Source organism: Chenopodium quinoa, unplaced genomic scaffold (assembly GCF_001683475.1).
Source record: "Chenopodium quinoa cultivar QQ74 unplaced genomic scaffold, ASM168347v1, whole genome shotgun sequence".
Taxonomy (NCBI): Eukaryota; Viridiplantae; Streptophyta; class Magnoliopsida; order Caryophyllales; family Amaranthaceae; genus Chenopodium; species Chenopodium quinoa.
The window spans coordinates 383,272-399,978 of NW_018745684.1; the positions used below are offsets into that span (position 1 = coordinate 383,272).

At 34.0% G+C, this 16,707-nt stretch overlaps 1 protein-coding gene across 1 annotated transcript; it reads right to left on the bottom strand.

The window, feature by feature from the left end:
- Positions 1-7,104: 7,104 nt before the first annotated feature.
- Positions 7,105-15,821, bottom strand: LOC110717880 (CLK4-associating serine/arginine rich protein-like). Its single transcript, XM_021896664.1, has 13 exons — positions 15,444-15,821; positions 13,843-13,881; positions 13,601-13,749; positions 13,334-13,409; positions 11,940-12,237; positions 11,733-11,842; positions 11,599-11,646; positions 11,324-11,521; positions 10,980-11,084; positions 10,693-10,820; positions 10,414-10,552; positions 7,587-7,721; positions 7,105-7,466 (listed from the first exon to the last, which is right to left on the bottom strand). The coding sequence occupies exons 1-13, from the start codon at positions 15,638-15,640 to the stop codon at positions 7,442-7,444; spliced, it is 1,647 nt and encodes a 548-aa protein (XP_021752356.1). The 5' UTR covers positions 15,641-15,821; the 3' UTR covers positions 7,105-7,441.
- Between the last annotated feature and the right edge of the window lie 886 nt (positions 15,822-16,707).

The window sequence follows — 16,707 nt, forward strand, 5'->3', positions numbered from 1 at the left end:
CAACAAATCATGTTTTCTGTGGTCGGTTATGTATTTTTCATTCAATTACCGAGTAATATAATGCATATGTTTTTCTCAAAAAAAGAAAATATAATGTATATATTAATGCGTACAAGAGATCGAGACCAATCTCAAATCTATTGTAAAACAATTGATATTCTCTTCATTCAAATTAACGTGAATAGTATAATTACTAACAATCTACTAAACATATACAGAGAAAGTCTTATGTAGAGTCACATTAGCATTATTCACCATCTCACAATAATTGTTTCCTTAAAAGCCAATATTTTGCAACATTGGTGTGTTCATATGGTCATAATGTATATTGCAGATAACATTATAGATCTAGGGTACAAAGAAGTAATTAAAATCCACGGGTACATTTCCTTCCCTAATTTTTTTTTGTACATTATAGGAGAAAAGTAATTAAAAATTGAGTCTTACACAATTGCTTCTCTTTTAAATTTAATATCGAACATAAGTCATTCACTTGATAATGCATGCATTATATAAATTTTGACAATATTTGTGTTCCGAATTGTGGCGTGGATGATTAAATTTGATCTACAGTATAAATGACAGGTAAAGATAGACAAATCTTTTTAACTGTGATTATCAAAGTATTAAATATTTCTATATAATCTAATCATGAATTCAAATGGAAATGAGCCGCTAGTAATATAGAGCCCATAAAAAGGGATCAGATTTTGACGCTTGAGGAATGATATAGTGATTCTTTGAAAAAGTTTAACCCTAAGCTAAGTAGCAGCTGTAAATTAAAATAGATAGTTCGCATCAGATCGATCACTTTATTAACAGAATATAGGATGCTGATATCTTTGATGTTAACTTCTAAAAAGAGGCATCATCATCACAATAAAGCGTGATTTAATAAAGTTAATTCTTTGTTAATTAATTATTATCCGACTTTGATATTTTCTTTTTATTTGAAGTTTTTTTTTTACTGTAAGAAAATTTAAAGTCTATGAAACAAATAGAAACAGGAGATTATTATTTTACATACCGCCCTTGTACTCAATTTGCTGATTTGCAGGATTAAATAATAAGACCCTTTTTGACAAATTATTTATGAGAGAATAGCTTGAATTGTATTGATGATCTTGACTATTATTTATAACCTACAAAAGATAACCTACACAATATAAACTCTATCATATAAGCTTCCATAAATCTATCTTAGAATATCACTAAGATATATTATTATCCTAAATATAATATTATGAAATCTATATGGAAAATATATCAGAATAATATATTTTCCTATATTCCTAACACCCTCCCGCAATCGTAACGGCAGTAACACGAACGTTACGATTGGAAAGTCGCACTTTGTTGAAGTCGATTGAGTTGCACTACTATGTTGATGTCGCCTTCAATTTTTTTATTTAAAAAAAAACGAACTTTTGCTACCACAGCCCTTTGCTGGTGTCCATGGTCTTCTTTCACGGCCCTTTGCTGGTGTCCGTGGTCTTTTGTCACGGCCCTTTGCTGGTGTCCGTGGTCATCTTTGCCACGGCCCTTTGCTGGTGTCCGTAATCTTCTTTGCCACAGCCCTTTGCTGGTGTCCGTGATCTTTGCCAGGCCCTTCGCTGGTGTCCGTGGTCTTTTGCATTTCTTTTTTTTAAATAATAAATAATACGCCAAACGTGGCTTTTCTTCATCTCCATGGAGATGCAATAATGGAGGAAGCACACTCAAACACTACAACCTAACCAAATCACATATGATCATTCATATTGATCACATACACCAATAATAACCCACGTATCACATGGTTATTCCAAAAAAAAAGGATTAAATAAAAAAATAGAAATTTCAAAGAGCAATACTATTGCATAGCGGAAGCAAATTTATGAATCCCACCGGTGGGTTTAATATTCTAACCCACCGGCAGGGGGAGTATTTGTGTGAACGGTCCCAAGATTTAACCTGCTCTGATACCATGACAAATTATTTATGAGAGAATAGCTTGAATTGTATTGATGATCTTGACTATTATTTATAACCTACAAAAGATAACCTACACAATATAAACTCTATCATATAAGCTTCCATAAATCTATCTTAGAATATCACTAAGATATATTATTATCCTAAATATAATATTATGAAATCTATATGGAAAATATATCAGAATAATATATTTTCCTATATTCCTAACACTTTTACTTTCATTAAAAATTTGTATCAATGATAGTATTATTATACATAATACTAAAAGGAACAATATTAGCCATCAAACTTGTAAAATCGCTCTAATCTTCCACTAACCTTAATCGACAATTCGCCACTAATAATGTTGTAAGTTATAATCAAATAATAACATTAAAATTTTGGTAACATGGGTTGATAATTTTACTTGCTTGGCCATTACATAAATATGTTAAACATAATAACTTTTATTTTTTGCCATATATTAGAACTTTTTGATAGAACGTGTCAACTCTAATCTAACCCGTTCAATTAAATTAAATAGGATTATACGCAATTACTCACTTTGCTATTAAACCGTTTGAAATTCCGAACTTAAATCCATTGTTTAGTTAAGTTCCTATATCAATATTTCTGTAAAATTTTACAAGTGCTTTTATACGCAGGTGACAACAGTGTTCTAATTAATCCAATAACTAGTTTTTGGGTCCGGACGATGTCCCGGTTTATTACATGGAAATATGGAGTTGATCATTAATATACATTGTAATTTATGACTCATTCTTGTAATTAAATTTGTTGTTCATATTGTCATTTGCTACATATTAATATTTTGTATTCAAAAAATTGCATAAAAAAATCACATAATTTGGTGGTAAAACACTTATTTGTAAAATTAGAAGTTGCGTGGAGTCACGTAGCATAATGAATAGTTGAGTGGATGATATGGCGTAGTGAGAGGGTCTACATGACACATGGACGTTCTTAGAAACGCCTTCTATTATATTAGTATAGATTAACATACTCTAACGTAAATTATATGTAAACAAAATGATGACATCAATATGATGTTAAAATGAGGAAAAGAATGGGTGTGCGTAAGCTAGCTTAAACACATTACTAAATTTGGTTAAGACAAAATAGACCGAGGTTCATCTATAATTGAGATTTATAGGTATTTTCTTATTTTAATTCAAAAAAGGATTATATGGATGGAGACGCATGTTTTGCGACGTAGGGTACATTTTTATATTTTAGCGTTTACTTTTATGGGGAGATATAGACTGAAAAGATACAGCATTATAGCTCCTATTTATTATTATTTATTCTTAATTCAAATGCAAAACACCCTCTTACAGAAAATAATAGCAATTATTAAGTTTGAGCTAGATCCAACCTTAATTCCATAATTTCCATCCAATCTCTATGCCACTTACATTAGACTTTAAGGTGTTGTTTAGTTGTCTTTAATCTTCATGAACACTCAAAATTCTCATGAATTTCCTTTTAGGTATGTTGTTTGGTTGACATTAAAAAGCAAAAATGGGGGAAGTCACAATTCATGGGAATTTTCACTTCCCACAAAACATGGAAAATTACTTACCCATCCCTACCTTGACCATTCACAATTCCTAGGATTATTCTCACATGACAACCAAACATATTTATGCAATTCCTAGAAATTTTAATAAAGGAAGTAATTTCCCATGAATTAGAATTTCTCATGGAAATTTACTTCTTACATCAACCAAATAAGGCCTAAATATATCTGTCTTCAAATGATTTTGTAGGGTAGATTACTGTTCCCCAATTATAGAATGGGTTTTAGACTTTAGTATGTTTAATAATAGAAAATCTGTATTTGGCTTGTGCAAGTGCACGGTTCGTATAACTTTTAATTTGTTTAAACTATCTAATAACTGACGAGTTTATATATGTGATATGTCTATGGGTCATTAGTAGAGATTGGAAGTTAAATGGCAATGATCAAAGTCCAATCAAGTGATTAAATTGATTGACCACAATAAGCTAAGTGACCATCATTATGACACTTGGATGCATCACAGATGACAAATATCGCTTGTGTTAATAAGTTTGTGGAGTAAAGGACTTTGAGGTGGTGATGAAGGAGAGGTTGTGAGTTTGAAAGCTTGTGAGGACATGGGTTATTGTAGGAGGTATAATTGTTTGACAAAACTGTGGTGGATGCGTGTATGCACTGCTTTTAATTTAAGATTTTGAAAGCAATTCATGTATCAATTGTCATGTTACACCATCGTAACTACAAAAGAAATATGAATTGTACGAAGTGAATAGGAAAAAATAAACTTTGCCATCATTATTGTCATGAAACTACCAACTCCCTTCAATAGTAGATAGAATCACACAAGTAGAGGTGGTTATTGGGCGGGGCGGTGCGGGTCATTAGTGGGGCGGGTTGATTGCGGGTCATGATCAGGTCAGGGTCAAGGTAAAAGCGAAATGGGCCATTAACGGGTCTTTACCCAAATTTAATATTTTTTACAAGAATATATTTTTGGAAAATTTATCAAAAAAAAAAAAAAAACTAGCTTTTCCAGCCAGGCAATGACCACTTTTAAGTTTTAACCCACCCAACCACCCTACAATCACCCTCAACTCAAACACTACCCATGCGATCCACCATCCCTTGTAAATCAACTAACCACCAGCCCTCATGCTTCGTTATATCTCACTTCCCTTCTCCGATGTCGTCTCCGTTGCTTGGTCGCCGGAGACTCCTTCCGGCGATATCGCCGCCGCCGCTGATAATCGTGATTTTCTATTTCAATATGATTCTTCTTCAGGTATTTTTTTTTTTACAATTAGCAAAATTCGATTTTTCGTTTGCTATAAACAAATTTTTATAATTATTTCTTTCAATTAAATCGTGATTTTTGTCGAAAAAGTCGATTCGAGTGAACCCAAAATTCGACTGCTCCAGGTAGTTTTCTTTGTAAAATTCTCATTGAAATTCTGATAATCATCTGAATTAAACTTATTTTGAGCTTATTAACGCTGAAGCGGCTTCAATGGAGAACTCTGAGTGCGCATCAATGGAGGAGAGAGAAAGGTGGGCGGAAGAACAGAGGAGAAGAGAGAGAAATGGGAAGTAAGGTTGACCCTTAACCATTATTATTGGGCTTTTTATTTTAATTCTTAAGCCCTGTCAAAACCCTTTAATATTAGTATTAGGCTCGACCCTTTTGCCATTGGGTAGCCCTATTCAATAACCACCCCTACACACAAGTAACCAACCATGTGTTTTATTTACTAACTTCCCTTAATAGTTGTAGTCATTTATAATCGATTATCATTGTCAACTCCTCAATCAATCACCCTACATATAACACTACAACAAGATTCACCATCTCACTACAAAAACCATCACCACTTGTAACTTTGTATATCTTTCTAATAACTATCTCTTACTTGTCAAAAACAACCTTCCTTTTAAAACACTTACACCTGATCACCTTTCTCGAACATTCATTCGGGTGTTCATAATTCAATCACCAAGACTCCAAATTTAACAATCGTTGTATGTATGTTATCTGGTAACGTATTATATTATAATCGTTGTTAGTTCTTATCACAACTAAACATAACAAATAACTATCAAGAAACCTTAATCAATCAAATAGCCATGGATAAAGAACACCCAAAGTTGGCAACTTGGATCAAGTATATCAACCATAATAGTCTAACAAACCTAGAAAAGCTAAAAGGTAAGATCATTATTATTAATATATTCCAAACCAACCTTTTATCACAAGAGAAGAAAGTAATCCCCTAACCATGAAGGTATCATATCATATCATATATTTATTCACATTATGAATTAAAATTCGTACGGAATAATTAATAATAATATTAATTGGGCAACATCTTACTGCGGTGGAACATGCTTAAAGCTCAAGGTCCCTAAAAAGTTAGCTACTCCAACTCGTACAAGATATCACAGTCCCCTCGTGTGGGGGCTTTCTCTTTTGATTTAATCCTTTGTCTTTCTCTTCTTTTTCTTTAGATTAGATGAGATTGTAAGTTAAAAAAGTGAGAAAATGAAGGCAAACAAGTGTAAACTTTAAAAAGGTTTAATGGGCATCTCTAACATTTTATGATCAGCCAAAGAAAAGGCATCAAATTCCTTTTACTTTTTTCCTTGATAACATTCACAAGTGCGTGTGATAAATATAATTCGAATAAAGTAAAAGTTTTCTAGAATTGCTTTTTTGCCTTTCGAAGCTTTCATTTTTTTTTTTATTATTTTTTTCTTTTTTCTATTCTTTTCTTCTTTCTTAATTTGCCATCCTCGATTCGAAATGGTAGAGAAGTTAAAGAAGATATTCTCTTGTTGTGGAGTGAGTTCTTTACCTATGAGGTTGAAAAAAAAATAAAAAAATCTGATGCTGCAATTGTACTACTTGAATGGTGCAAGTATTAAAATTTCGATCATTCGTCAATAGTTTTGTAAAATCTACTTTCATTAAAACTATTTTTCCGATATTGTGAGATGAATGGTGTATAGTAAAACTTCAAAGCATGATATAATCCTGCAACATAAAGACATTCAACTATAATACGCCTGATCTTGAAGAAATATCTCATACGACTCTTGACATTAATATTCGCACAACTCATAGATACATCATACATTGCAAGTACAAACCCAGCTACAGCAGATGCAGAGTACAAAGTTGGTTTGTTGTAAACTCGTCAAAAACTGACCAGCTCAAACATCCAAACTAGATTTTTTTTTTGGAAGACAAACAACCAAACTAGATACGAAGAGAACCGTATTAAAACTGATTCCACATGGCCAAAAATGATATCGCAAGATTAATATCCAAAATGACCCAACCCGACTAGACTCAATTCGACCCCTCACACCTGATCCAAAAATTCTTACTCGTAGTCAGCACTCATTAGCATTAGTTGTATATGGAAAAAAAAAATAAAAAATTGTTGAATACATGAAGATTAACCAATCAGGCCATGACTACCTAATTCATAAAATATCAGGCACTAATTTTACCCCAGAAAAGAATCTAGTTAAATCTACCTTTCATCAAATCCGAGAGGAAACCAGAAATCCAAACTCAAAAAAGCAATTCTAGCCCAATAAAGAAATTAAAAAAAGGAATATCAATTCATAAAAAGAGGCAACTGCTGATAATTTGAAAACAAAGAACAGGGTAATTTCCAAGAAAAGGGGAAGAAGAAAAAACTGGATTCATGAGCCAATCTGCAGGCTGTTTTGGAATCAACCTGTACTTGAGCAATGTGGGAACACAAAAACTGACACAAAGTATTCATGTTCTTACAAGATACAAACATGCCTCTCTCCCCCCATAGCATACAAAAACCAAGACTATAACCTACTCTAAGAGATCTATTTTAAACATACAAGCATTATTCATATGCAAACACAAACATACATTGAGCTCTCAGAATGTTTTCACCAGCATCAGTACCTGGACCGGCTTCTGCGCCTGCAAAACAAATACAAGTTTACCCCATTTTTTTAAGTCACCAATAGCTCGACAAATGATCGAGAAAAAAAGGAAAGAGTTGTCGTTTTAGAAGAAAAGAAAGAAAGTGCCATTGTTGACCTTGGAGAGCGTGATGGAGAACGTGAACGGGAATGAGATAGAGAACGTGAGGGAGAACGAGTACGAGAGCGGGAATGAGAACGGCGTCTCCTTGAACTCCTTCCCCTACTTGGACTTCTGCTGTATCTGTGTCGTCTGCAAAAATCACACACATCTTACTCCTTAAGGCAGACATGTAAACAATATGCACTGACTGCAGCTTAACAAAGGATTATTACTACCAACTAAGAATTCAAAAGATCATAGGTAATCAATTCACAGAAAAAGAACATAAGCCCATAAATCATTTTCTCATTTGCCAAGTAAAACTTTAGACAAGTTCACTATTAATCTTTAAGTCACCTACAGAATAACAATTAATTGAATTAAAGACTCCGTTCAATTCCCTTAGCTTCAGACAAATTCAGATAAGAATTAATAAGAAAATAAGTTTTGATGACTTCAGTTCAGGTCTACAAGTTCAGAAGCAGCAGCAATCCAAACTTGTAGCAAGCAATAAAACTAACCTCTCAGTGGACTACCCATCTGCTTGGGAGGAAGGAATAGCAAGGTAACTAAAATGGATCATGTATCCTATCGGTGCTTAAGCTTTAACAGCAGAATTTCTAGATTTTTTAACAATCTAAAGTACAATGCCCTCTCACAGCGCACCTAAGTAGAACTTAACAGACTACAAGCCTACAACCACACACCCTTACTAATAAGCTTCGATCCATGTCTCCCCAGATTCCAGCACTTTCCCTAATACTACAATTGGGGCAACATTAGCGCAGTAATCAATGCATTTCCACGACAAATTGTTCTATCTTGCTATCCCCTTCGACAAATTTCTATCATCATCTCTCTGCATCTAGAAGTCACAAGATTTTTTTTTTTTCATAAGGTGCATAAGCTGACCTGCAGAAACTATTGCTTAATTTGGCAGAACTCCCAATACAGCAAAGTGAAAATTTGATCAATCCCATATCCTTGAGACCTTGACAATATTCTGCCACAATAGACCCAAATCAAGATAAAAAAAGCAGTCACATCCCACGGGAAAAAACCCACTTTTCAGGTAGTCCAAAGAGAAAACGTGGCTGATAAATGGAACCTGGAATTAATTGACACTCCGTACATAGACATGATGACAACAAGCACATAGTCAAAAACAAGCAAAACTTTTATTTTCGCCAGGTACCAACATCATCACCAAATGATTCGCCTATGGCCAAAATTGGAAATTTATCATTTCAAACCCTGGATTTGCCCAGATTCTAAGAATTTAGAATTGGATTTGGGTCAATGCTCAAATGCTTGTGACATATTACTCTCTCTCTCTCTCTCTCTCTCTCTCTCTCTCTCTACATTAAACCCAACCAAAATCACAATGAATCTTCATTGTTGAATCTTCCCAAACTACATATATATACAGTAAACCCAACCAAAATCACAATGAATCTTCATTGTTGAATCTTCCCAAACTATCTACTTTCTCTAGCATCCGATACATGCTGCAAACCAACTACTCCTGTCGTCAATTTTTTAGATTGACGGGATAAACTAATCCATTTCGATATATGATCAATTAATTTAGACTAGAATTGCTTTTGTTGAGTTTCAGACCTAAAAAAAATTTAAAAAAAAAAAATAGCAGCAAATTATGAACTAAGAAGAAAGTAATCATATCAAAGCCATGAACTAGTCCTGAAATTAGATTTATGGGGAGGAATGTCTATACACATTATAAAGAGACAATAGGAACTAAATCTGATCAGCTGTAACAATGACCTGAATCAATAATTTTATGCTTTGATTAATAAGACATCTACAACTTACCTAAATGAGAGAAGGAAAATCGGTTAAACATAAATGATGCAATTTTGATTGCTGATTGTTGTAATTCACTTTAAATGCATACAAATCAGCAAAATTCACATGCCACAGAAAGAAAACTCTACATGGAAAGCAGACACCTTTTACATTTACCAGCCACACTAAAATCATCAATAATAGCTAGCAAGTACACAGGTTGTCATGTCAAAATTGGGTTTAAAAGTTCAACCCTAAGCCAACCCATTTAATAAAATAGTCATGTTGGGTCAACTCAATAAATTATACAAGTTGAAAACCTTAAACCCAAATCTGCTAATTCCGGTTCAGGTTAGACTTTACCACCTTACCCTAGTGTAGCATAAAGTTAACTGATGTACATGTTAAAAATCACCCATTTCTTTAAATCACCATTTTCTTAAAAGCCACCCTTCTGTAGGTCCAGCTTATATTGGTTCTTCATTTCTTTGTTATCATTTTCATGGTAATTTCCACTAGAACTCTCTCCCCCCTTAACATAAATACATACAAGCATACATGTATGTGAGTGTATCTAGTTGTTAAGTAGGTTGTATAAATCCCAAAGTTTATATATTTTTGCACTATTACATTTATTTCATTAATACTAAAAATTTAAATTTAATCTTTAAATCTAATCGGGGGTTTTTATCAGGTCAAAATACATTTTATTAGCCATAAAAGATTATAATAAAAATAAATTTGAACTGGATTAATAGAAAATTTGAAAAAACAAATGGATCACGTCATTCAAGTCTTTCATACTAAATCTGGACTTATAAAGTCCATTCAATTCATCCAATTTAAACTCCTAATAATATCCATATATAGAATTCAATGGCCTACTACTTCATGAAAAATATCATAAAGGCCATTTTACAAATCAGTTTACTTATCTACGGTGATCCAAAGATAAAACTTTGCCCAATTGACTCTAAGATCATAATAAAAGGGAATTTCCGATGAAAATATTAGAACAAAATATATAATAAGCTACCTCCGAGGGGATCGGCTGTAGCTCCTACTACGGCTTCGTCGTCTACTTCGACTCAAACCACTAGTCTCTGCCAACTTTTCAAGCCTCTGTTTCTCTTGCTCTTTTTTCTTAGCCATCACTACAGCAGCATCCTTTTTTACTGCAGGGACAACCGCAAAAGAAATTTAGTCTTAAAAGGAAAATATAAAATGAACTGCACAGGATATTAAAAAATAAAAAATAAAAAATAAAAAATAAAAAAAACTCCTTGACTTATAAAGACACAAACTTGGACCATACTTTGTTTATTCAGTTGCTTGCTCATGATCCTTTTAAGCCTCTCTTGAGGTGTTTCCTTCTTTTCACCCTGTGGTTGCTTTGATGGGGCCCCTGTAACTCCCTTTAATTTGGCTAATGCCGAGGATGTGCTGAAATTCAAGAGAAACAACCAATCAGTAACAAGTAAATCTAACATGCCAAATCACTAACAAGGTCATATGGGGCAAAAGCAAGAATATAATATGTGCAGTTGAACTTGAACATGAATGAAAACCACAACTTGTAGACCAAAGGAATTTAAAGCATACCTTATTACTGGGGGCTTTATCGCTTTAGCATTCTTTTCTTTCTCAAGTGATGCACCAGAAGCAGGATCAACATGTAATGCCTCAAGGATACGGACTGATGAAGTTCTGCAGGAAATTGCAAAAATTAGAGACTAGCATAGGAATGAGGGATTCTGAAGTGTTACAAGTCCATTTCAGGGGAAATTCAGCTTCAAAAACAAAGCTTCCTTCCCCAAAATCATGTTGGTAACCTAATCCTCATTTATTTAAAACCACAAAACTGTGTCCCAGGCAAATGGGAGATAATCTGCAGCAGAAAGACTGTCAAATCTATCTTGGAAGAGTTAAAGGTCCAGTGCTCCGACCGATTTAATACTTCAGCTTGAGGAGGAGATGGTGGTGGAGAGACTCCTTCCAGCTTAGGCTCTCTTCTGTCAGGAGAACCCCCAAACTCAGTGATGAATTCTATTTTGGGTGCCTTAGACTTGCTTCGATGATGGTCAGCTGAATGTCCACGACCGTGCCGCCTAGAATATGATGGGGAACGGGATTGTGATCTCGATCTACATCAGTAAAGTCAGTAATCAGCAAAGATGTCCTTGGTAAATGCATTCTACATCACCGAATGTTAACCACATACCTTCTAGAGCGAGGATAAGCATCATATGTAGGACTCCGCCTTGATTCTCTGTTTATAGATGTTGAATACAACCATAAGATCAGAGAATTATTACTTAAGAGATACCTTGGATAATGCAAAGGCAGCAATCATACCGATAAGGATCATGATGAAGAACACGGGTTCCAGTAACACGTGCAGCCTCCCTTTCTTTCTCCCTTTCTAGCTGAGAAGCCTTCCTTCTCTCCTTACGACTCAATTTCCTCTGTAACAAACATATAAGAATTGATACAGGGAAAATACTGGTAAAAACTGTAACCTAGCTGATAAATACATTTTAAATCCAGACAAACTGCACTTACAATTGCTGGATCTCCCTTAATCACTTCTTTTTGCCTCTTTTCTTCCTCTTTTGCCTTCTTATCCATATACACAAGCCAACCATATCTTTTCACCCCAAAATCCTTAGCTATGGCTTCCATACGTTCATCACCACTATCATCACTGTTAAATTCCTCATCATCATCATCATCATCCTCATCTTCTTCATCATCCTCATCATCATCTGAAGAAAGAATACCTTCTTTTCCATCCCCATCATATGAGAAGCCCACCTGAGAATAAGTACCTTTGACTGCAGGAGTTTGAGATGGATTCGATCTGCATAAAAATCCAACAAAACGTATTTTACGTTTGAGAAATTACATGAGACAAGGCTTAAATTTGAGAAAATACACGAGAGAGAGAGAGAGAGATTTATTGACAATGTAAACAGTGTCAAGCTACACGATCTTTCTCCTGGTCCACATGAATGCAAAACTAGCACAGCATATGCCATGGTCACAGACCCAAAATTCAAAGGTAACGAGTATACCACAAGCACCTTAGATTTGTATTCTGTTCTTGATGAATTATTATTTACCAAAGCATTTTGGCTCAATAATTTGTATGGTAACTTAGTTACGTTATACAGACCACAGCTTAGACTGCTTAGAGTTGTAATTGCCTACAATTATCTCAATCTTACCATTTCTGAACCTCTCACCACCTGCCTATATGCACTCTTCCTAACTGTAACCATTATTGAGCATTGTGCAACTAGGTAAACTGTAATGATGCATAGTTGAAGCCATCACGTAGAGAGAGCCAGAAGAGGGACGGGAGGGGGGAAAGACACCGGGAAAATCTAAGTAACAAAGTCGACCCATGTCCACAAGTTAGGAGGGAGATAAACTCACAAAAATAAGCCAAGTCCACTACGTGAGCAATAACAGCAGCGTAAGAAAGTGTAGAAGAAAGATAGAATCACATTAAAAAAGCAAATACACAAGCAATAACAAAATTAAAACTAAGCACTAAATTTATTTATTATTCTCAGAATTTATAAATTACCAGTAGAGCATTATATTAGTGAGATGCTGGGATCAATTGAAAAATTATCATTCATTTTCAAAAATTAACTTAGTTGCATAGAGAAAGTTCCCGCGAAGAAATTGAGATGATGCGTAAGTACACATAAACATTAAAGAGAAAAAAAAAAATGACCAAGATTATATAATTTCAAATATTAGGGAACAGGATTCATGCCATTACTTGAGGGGAGATTGCTATTAATACATATTAGATGGCCATACTCGTGCAGAACATCGATTACCATTATGTCATTAAACTGCTAGCTTAAACATCCAGAAAGCACGCATGTGTAGATGCCTATCACCAAGATTATATGCAAAAATATAAAGAGAGAATGTAAAACCTGTCAAGAGCAAATGGCAACGCAAATTTTGCTTCCATTACTTGATTGACATGATCCAAACCCTCTTCGTCTGTAACTGTTGACAGAAAAGGCTCAAATTATTCTCGTAATAGTTAGCAGCAAATAAATTATTATTGATTAAGCAACGGGAACAAAATGCATTTTCATAATTGGCTTCACTGTTGAACAGAGTATGAATGATTGAGAAAAACATATGCCAAAATACTGTTTTTCTAACACACGTCAAGACATTTAAAAAGTACCGACATCCTCTACGTCGATGCTTAATTAAATCCCGATAACGCTCAAAATTTACAAACTCTGCTAATTCTTCTTCCTCCTCAGTCTTCTCTAGCTGACGAAATCGATGGGTCTCCGGATCACGGATAAAATCAAGAAGAGCACGCCCATCAAATCTGATTTACAGAAAGGATTAATAAGTAAATAGTAATATAATTTGTGGGGAGGGTAGCATTGGCCCAAATTAAAACATCTTCAAGCCACACTACCTGTCAATCAAATTATCCTCTTTGCCATTCCAAGGAATCCTGTATAGCATATTTCAAGATATCAGCATAAGGACAAATATTTCTAGTACAGAGCCATAATTATAATGGTGATTCTGAAGAAATTTTCAGTCAATGAAAAAAATAAAATAATAATACAAGTAATACTACCTATCAAGATACACAGGAGAGAGGAAAAAAAAACAAACAAACAAACAAAAAAAGCATAACTTCTAACATTGAATTTCGTTTTAAGTAGACCCTGAATTGCAAATTCAAAATGGACATCTTTCAAACAATTATGGGTTGATATCCCAATTAGGGGAAAATAAATCAGAAATTACCCAATTAAGTTGGACAGCAAGGTAGCAGATGGACTACGAAACAAAGTATTTTCCAGGATAAATTGTCTTAATATGGAGTATTATATTTATGCATGTAATTATGAAACAGCAACACACAAGACCAGGGGCTACACAGTTTTCCCTTCAAAAAGAGTGATTTTTTTTCTTTTCCATACTTTTCCCCAAATATTAAAAAATGCATTCTACTGAGGATAAGACTTACTTAAGTAATAAATAAATAAATAAAAACAATTCTCAAGCTCCTTTTGATTAAAAAATTGTCACTCCCAAGTCTATATCAATTAATATCGTCCAGGAAGCAAGAAAGACAAGATTTTGAAATTGGTGTAATTCCAGCAGTTGATCACCTCATTCAAACTTTCAGTCTTACAAAAGTATAAGAACAATCTGAGTCCTTGATTAAACTTAGAGCGGAGGCAAATAACAATAAGCAACATAAGCATCCTTAAAAATAATCACTTATCCATCCACCAATAGGCTGTTCTCAAAAGACACCCTGCTACTACTTGCAAAACAATCATGCCAAACGCAAGTAAGGTAATTCTAGGTGACTTCAAAGACAATCTGATAAAGAGCACTTCTCACCCAAAATCTTAAAAAACATACACTCCTCAATAATTTGTAACAGGCTATACACAATTTACTAAACTGTGAATAGAAAATGTTTATTCACGCCCAATAAACCCTAAACCTCTTGAACATGCTGGATTAACAAAATCACATCCACAATCACCTACAAAAAAATAAAATCCTTAAATACAACTTCATACTCATCTTAAGCTTATTCCCCATACCAATAATCAACATATTTCCGAAACTATGAACCAAATATCCTCACAAAAATCAACGAGAAAACTCGTTTCTTATCACACTCTAAGTAGAACAATAGAAACTGCTTTGATCATTTTCTCTTCCGTTAACTAAACAACAATCAAATTTCTACAATCAAATTAACCTTCGAATATATATTTTCCTTCAAAAGTGCAAAATTAATCTCGATCAACAATCAAATTTCTACACCAAAACCAGCTCATTTATTCAATGCATTCCTCTTCCTCCACCACCTTATCAATAAGCATCGAAATTAGGCTTTCTAATTCATTCAATTACAACACCTTGTCATACAAATAGCTAACAATGACACAAGACATAAAAAATATATATATTAAAAAAAAAAAAAAGGATAATCAAATTGGTAAGCAGAAGAGAGAGAAAAACGAGGAAAATAAAAAAACTTACAGGCCCTGTTGATCCTGAGTGGCTTGGTAAAGGCCATCATCGCGGTAAGTGCGGCAACGAGAGCCGAGAATTTGGATAGACTGCTGAGGATCACCGCGTCTCTTAGCCAAAAACAGCGCTCTTCGCTGCGCTCTCTTCCTTGCAGCATCCATCATGTCGTGCACTTTCTTCTCCGACCTACGCGCTTCGTGCCACATCTTTCCCTTCTCTATTACTCTCAATCGAAATTTGCAGGTGAAATCGAATTTGGGGAAAACCAAACCCTAACCCTAGAAATCGTCTTTCGATCAATTTTTGGGGAAAACGATGAATGCTGGACCTCCCCTTCTATGTGGTTTTGGATTTCTATTGTTTTTGGAGCATACGGTTTTTTGATGAGTCGAGAAGTTTTGATATACTACTCGGGTTAATATTTCAATTAAAACTCGTTTACACACGGTTTAAACTACTCCATCCGTACTTTTTTACTTGACCTCTTTTTTAAGTAGAAATTATAAAAGTTATATATTATGATAATCTTATTGAGACGAATTTAAAAAGACCCACATTAATATGTTTTTCCTTACATATTATTCTTAAAAGACGGTCAAAGGAGGGGTGGTGAACAGTGTAAAAGTCAAAGGGGCAAGTAAAAAAAACGAAGGAAATATTAAGTATGGTTTTTCAAAGAAAAAAAAATCGAGTACGGAGTAATAGGGTATGTCAAAGTTTTATATGCGGCTCGTCATATGGTGTGGTCCGCCATCATGGATTTACTTCATTAGTGTTATATGGATTACTCGGTCACTATTGTAAGTATTATGAGGGCTACTTTGTTTTTTTTACAAGCAACCACATAGAATAGTCTGGCGCGCACAAAATGCGTTGTTAAGGAATTTACTACAAAAAATAAATTGATCAATTTTTTAAAAATGCATTGCTTCTTTCACATGCAATTAAAAAAAAAATTAAAAAAAGCAGGGAGTATACATTGAGCTATTTGTATTAATTAACATAATAAATCAAACAAATTATATAAATCTCAATAATCTCAAGCTAAAAAGCTAAAGTGATTTTAATGACAGGCTAATTGTCAAAATAGTTTGTAAGTATGACACGTAAATTTTCAGCCTACTTCACTTAATACATTTGCACCCAATTATTAGCTAACTTGTTAATTAAATAAGTCGCACTTAATTAACTTTTTATCAAGCAAATTAACTTAATTAATTGAATAATTTCCTTAACCAAATTAATTTCCTCTTTCAACTTCAATGGTCAGACT